Here is a 6,663-nt window from a genome sequence, read left to right as displayed (position 1 = left end):
TATGTTTTTTTTTTCTGATAATCTTTTCTCAAAATCACCATAAGATATATTATAAAAAGAAAGTTAATTTCTTAAAAATTTATAAAAAATGAAAATTTTAAATAGACCTAAAGTACTAAAGAATGACAAATGTTATAGTGTTTCAATTCTTTAACTAACACATTAAAGAATTTGTTTTTAACTTTCAATTAGAACACATAACATAAATGTATGTTTATGTTTATGACATTTAAAATGTAAACATTTTGAGTGAGTAGTACGACGAGATTCAATTCTATGGGCGAATACAACTTTAGTCTGCACAAGGTTTATGAGTTTTTTCTTTTTATTTATTATTTTTGTTATGAACATGATTTGTTGAGTATAAAATGAAAAAGAAAATCATTTATATTTAATTTCTTTTTCAATAACTTTATAAGAAAATAAAGAAGCCTCGTTTTTTTTTAAATTAAGAGTTTCAATTAGAGAAAATCTTCTCTTAAATTTCAATTAGGATAATTTTAGATAAAAAGTTAATTTCTTACTTATAACTTAAAAAAAAGTGAAATTAAATATTTAAATTTCAAATTTATAAAATGATCCTTTAATTATATACTTAGAGAATCTAACTCAATAAATATTGTCATTTTGCTTTTGCTTCTTGATTTTAGAACTCTCCTCTTATAAAAATTTTAATTTATTTTCTATAGTAACTATTTTTGTAACAAATTAGGAGTTAATTATATTTTTTCTTATATTCAAAATGAACATTTTTTCTAAAAAAAAGGCTCATGGGCTGGTCCTGGTCCACAGGGCTTTTGAAGATATTTTGGCCTCGTGAACTTTTTCTACGAGGAGCTTTTTGGTCCTGTGGATTTTTCTGGTCCCAACCCACATGGGTTAGGGCCAGGTTTAAGTGTATGTATATTATATATTTAAAAAATATATATATGAATTATTTTATTTTCTTATATATATATATATATATATATATATATATATATATATATATATATATATATATATATATTAATAATTAATTTATATATTATATATTTAAAATAATAATAATAATAAAACAGTAATAATAAAAAAATAAATTATAATAATAATTATAACAATAATATTTTGCAATTTTAAATAATAATTTCAATTTTATTTTAACATATTTTTGTACTATTTTTATTTAATTTTATATTAGATTTATTTGTAGGAGAAAAATTACAATCATCTAATTTAATATATATATATATTTTTAGTTTGTCATACATATCAAATCATTAAAAAACTTTCACAAAATGTTATCTCAAATCACAGTATGTTTTCTTAATCTAAATAACACCACGATATCCTCCTAAATATATTAAGAATTTTCGTGAAATGTTCTCCACAATCCAAAACCAGAAAGCAATTAATTAGAGGAACAAGAAATAACATAAATGAATATAAAGTAAGCACTTAAATAGATTTATATACTTTTGAAAGAAAAAGGAAATAAGAAAATAAGTTGTTGGTTGAAAGTAGTTATCAACCTTATTATTATTCTTAGGGTCCTAGCAAAAAACAATAGTAGGAAATGGATGGAGAGGAAAGTTGATTGCATATTCCATTAGGCACCTACCAGTCTTGCCACCACAGGCTTGGTTAACCTAACAACTTTAGGTCTAACTATCACAGGCTTTGGAGACTCCATGGAATTCATAGCATGCTCATTCTCAGACAACCATGGAGATTCAACACTAGACATGCTACTACTTCTCACAACCTTCTTCTTTTCTTCTACCTTCTTGCTCAAATACGTATTCCAGTACTTCTTTATCTCGTCTTCACTGCGTCCTGGTAATCTTCCTGCAATCATTGACCATCTGTGCCACATATTTTATTTTTTTATTATACTTACGTTAATATTTTTTAACAAATATACAATTTGAATTAGGATGTGGCAATCTAGTTTTTTGCAACTACTTATACAATAAAAAAATAAAAAATGAAATTAATGTAATAAATATAATATATATTACATTTATAAGTATATCAGGATTTGAAAAGAATACTATTGAAAAAGACAGAAGAATAACTTGGTTTGAAAAAGAATACTCTTGTAAAAAAAAACCACATTTGAACAAAATTTGTTTCTTTTTCTTACGATTCCTAGTGCTTCTTCTCATTATCCAAGGAAACTTTAGACAACTCACGAAAATGCTGTGGTTATTAACTCAGACAACTGCAACTGTGAGATACCAGTAAACCAGATCGATATAGTAATATATACTTGATTCAGATTTCAGAAAGCTCTTCCAGAAACACACTGGAAAAACAAAGGTAGCTTACACTAGCTTAAAATTGAGGTTAATTGAAAGAAAATGGAGAAGAAAAAAATCAGAAAAGCAATATATATATATACCTATTCCCCAAGAGTTTATGCAGTCTGATGATGAGTTCCTGTTCATCCCAAAGAAAGTTGTCTCTGGGGATGGTTGGCTTGAGATAGTTCAGCCATCGATGTTTGCAACTCTCACCACATCTTTTCAACCCTATTCGGCACAAGCGAAAGAGAATCAAAATTCAGAATTTTCTTTTTGAAAAAGATGGTAATTCTTTGCATATATGTACCAGCTCTTTCGGGAAGGTCTGTCCAATTTCCTTCTCCAGTGAGTTCAACATACTTCAAGAGGATTTGGTCTTCATCAGAAGACCATGCTCCTTCTTTTTCACAACAGTTCTTCGGTTCCATGGGCAACTCAAAATGCAGAATCTTTCTGTCTGTTTACTCAATTTATAAGTGTAGAGAAAGAAAGAGTCTGAAACCGAAGAAGGTCACTTCAGTTCACAGTATTTTACGTAAACTAATTCACTTTTATATTTATTTGACAAGAGTATAAAAAAGTATTTTTTTGTATTATTTTTAATTAACTCTCTCATTTCTTTTCTTTCCAACCAGACAAGTATAACTATTTTTTTTTATTTGCTCTCATTTAATTCTATAAATAACCAAATAAAATGACAAGCATGGTCATCTCATCGATCACGTCTAATGTTTTATTAAATAAACCATGTATCATTAAAATGTAACATTTAATTTATACAGTACTTAAGCCAACTAATGAAGAGGGACCTTGTAAAATTGTGAGAACAAAGATTACTTTTTAGAAAATTTCATTAGATTAAAATACATCCTGTCCTGCCATTTATGTAAAGAAAAAATTCTGTTTCTATAATATTTTTATAAAAGAAGCAGAAAAGAAAAGAAAACAATATTAATGCGAAATAAAATAATATATAGTATAATTAAATATAAAAATATATTTGGAAAAACTAAAAGAAAATGTATTTTATAGTGAAAATGTTAACTGATTGATATCGTGTCAGAGAAAGTTGTTGACTTGAAAAGTAAAAGATAAAATTTTAAAAGTTATCATACAAATATAATAAAAGTAATACTATATATATATATATATATATATATATATATATTGTGTATTTAGATCGAATTAAAATAATTTAATCATTTAAAGTACTAATAAAACATCATTATTTAATTGAAGTTTTATGTTAAATGTTTTTTTTATATTTTATGTCAAGTTTACAAATCAGGTAGTTTAAAAAAAATGTTGAAATCCTCAATGAAATTAGTACAATTAAATAATACTAATTGACCTTTAGCGTGATTAATTTATTTTCTTATATTCTGGAAGAAGTATATTTTAAGGATCTTGGTAGTAACTAGTGTTTTCAAGACACCAGTTGAGGATTTCTAGAAAAATATCATAAAATCATATTAACTAGAACATGCTTTTACCCATTTTTTTATTTTTTTTATCTTTTAATTAACTAGTACTATTTTTTGTAAAAATTACAGTACTTATAAGAAAAAGGGTTTTATATCTGTGTCATGTGGAGGAATTCAATATAAAAAAAATGATATGTTTTATGATAAGATTCCTGTAAATATGTCAATATATTATTATTATTTGTAGCTGTCTTATTGTTATAGGTTTATTCATCTTCATAAATAATCACTACTAATATTAGTTATCTTGAATGCATATAAAATAGTATTTTTCAATATAATTTATTTCATTTTTAAAATAAAGATTATCAAGATTTAAAACATGTACTTTGTTATAACATTAACCATATGTCTGTCTTGATGGGACAATACTCGATGGCAGATGTGTCCAATAACAACATTAAAATTTGGGACCAATATTGCCACAGGTTTCTTATCCTCTATAGTTGCACAGTGGTGGGTCAAAGTTCGGTTCATTATTGGTACATACTAAGTGTAAAAGGCATAACTTTTTAATATCTTACAGTAATGTTCTATCGAGAAGAAAAGGAGGAAGAAAGAAAAATGGTTTTTAGTTGAAAAAAAAAACAAATAAAGAGCAATTTTATTTATTATTTTAATAATTAATTATTAGTATTATTAAAAAAATACATTCATAATAGAACATGAATATCATGATGGCCATTATAAATAAAAAGAAAAATTAAATTACTATAACTAATTAAATTACTACTTTCAAAATTTCATGTCTCGAGTGCTCCTCAAATCAAATAGGTTGTGTAATAATCAAACAATAACTACATCCAAAATTATTTCACTACGTAAATACTCCATTTCTTCTAGATAATTAAAAAAAACTATAGAATAAAAAAACGATAAGAAAAGCAAAAAATAATCTATCTCGTTTATTTAATAAAATTTAAAATAATAATATTTTTATTTCTCTTATTTTTTAAACTTGTGTACCATGTTTATTTCGCAAAAATAAATATTTTGCCACTTCTCACATTTCCTTAATCTCTCTTTCTCTTCTATTGTCTTACACTCCACACTACAAAATAATTACACGAGTCTCTATTATTTCAATTTTCTCTCTCCACCAATATTAAAAAGAACAAAAAGATAAAAAAAAATACATAATATATTCACACCCAACAAATTTATACAATTATCTTTTTCTAATAATCACATTATTCTTAAAAAGACATTATCATATAGATGATGAAATGAAGATTATGAAAAAATTGTTTTGTAAAAAAAGAAAAAAAAAACAACATTTTATTCTCTTTACATTAATCCATCCACACAACGACAAACATTTGTTTGTGTTGAAGATAACAATCTCAAAAGACCTATATATTCTCACAGTCACTGCACTCTCACTTTCTCTCTCCCACGAACCTGACAACACTTTAATATGCATATCGCTTTTTCCCTCCCATTCCTCTGAAACATCACATTCATCACAAAAAGAAGCCACCACTCTCACTCTTATATTTTTGCCTGTTAAGGAGGTGATGTTGTTGTTGAATGAACACATATCCTGACATTTTCTGGAGAAATTTATTGGCTTTCTGCATATTGTTTGGTATATCCTTCATCAATACTATGAACATGTCAATCAATTTCGTTTATTTTCTTGGTATATCCTTCATGAATACTATGAACATGTCATAAAAACAGTATCTACTTCTACATTTAATTTTATCATTCAGGTCATTCTCAATGTCAAACTGAGATATATACTTATACATTCTTTTAATTATAAATTAGATTATAAGTTTATTAAAAATATAATATATGATTATACCATGCTTTGGGATCTCTATGAATAAAAGCATATAATTAAACACAACTATTATTTCTTAAATTTTTTGTACAAAACACAAGTAAAATAATAGAACATCGAACATTTTACGAAATTTATACAAAACAAAGATAAAATCATAAAGTACAACGTGTATTTTTATAGATAACTTATATCCATACATATCATTATGAAAATCTACATTTCGCTAATTTCTTTTAGATCACTCACAAAAAAAGATGTCTTTAAATATAATTTCTTTTTTAATATTCTAAATAATACATTTAGTAATAGTTTTCAAAAGGAGGAAATATTGTAAAAATTTCATTAGTGTAAAATTAATAATATCAACAAAAGACTCATTAATTGTTTATTTTAAAATAGAATTAGATGTCATTCTTTAGTTAATTAATATAACAAAGAGAAACTTGAAACAAAAGGACACGATGAATCAAGCACAAGTGTAATACTAAATACAACTTATAAAATTACAATTTAATTTCAGAAGAAGCACTATTACAACATAACTTGCTTTAGATAGCACTAAACTAAGTCACATATATGAAAGTATCGTCTAAACATAATAAAAACAAGACTTAAAAACTATCAAAGATGACGTGGCCAATATTACCCTCTCTTCGTCGCCTTCTCATCGGTCATCGTTGTCTCCCTTCGATTGTCATTCAGGAACCTCTTTCTCGCCTTCTCACTGTGATCGGGCTTAGGTAAGTCTATCACTTTTCTCGTCATTATCGCTCTTCTTGGTTCTCGTCGTCTACCTGTAACTTAGGTTTTGGCTTTTGGTTAGGTTAATTTGATTGAATTTGGATTTATTGTTTGATTTCGTTGCTTTCCCCTTTTGTCTACAATCCAGGGTTTATTTGTTTGAATTTGGATTCATTGCTCCCTGACTATACAATCAATCTATTGTCAATTGACTTCCAGTTTCTTTGTTGATTCTACAGAGTTTTGTTGCCTTCATTGTGACTTTTAAGTTCATTGGTATAATTAGCCCTCTTCATTAGAACCTTTTGCACTAAGATAAATCATGTGCAGTCTTAGCTTACAGCTAGAAATGTGTTTCTTG

At 26.0% G+C, this 6,663-nt stretch overlaps 1 protein-coding gene across 1 annotated transcript; it reads right to left on the bottom strand.

Moving 5' to 3' along the window:
* Positions 1–1,410: 1,410 nt before the first annotated feature.
* LOC108331271 (transcription factor MYB1) lies at positions 1,411–2,805 on the bottom strand. The gene is made up of 3 exons (XM_017565919.2): positions 2,593–2,805; positions 2,384–2,513; positions 1,411–1,844 (listed from the first exon to the last, which is right to left on the bottom strand). The coding sequence occupies exons 1-3, from the start codon at positions 2,711–2,713 to the stop codon at positions 1,589–1,591; spliced, it is 507 nt and encodes a 168-aa protein (XP_017421408.1). The 5' UTR covers positions 2,714–2,805; the 3' UTR covers positions 1,411–1,588.
* Positions 2,806–6,663: the final 3,858 nt, after the last annotated feature.

Source organism: Vigna angularis, chromosome 4 (genome assembly GCF_016808095.1).
Source record: "Vigna angularis cultivar LongXiaoDou No.4 chromosome 4, ASM1680809v1, whole genome shotgun sequence".
In the NCBI taxonomy this organism is placed as follows: Eukaryota; Viridiplantae; Streptophyta; class Magnoliopsida; order Fabales; family Fabaceae; genus Vigna; species Vigna angularis.
Note: the sequence above shows the minus strand (reverse complement) of the source record. Positions and strands in the feature narration are given on the sequence as shown.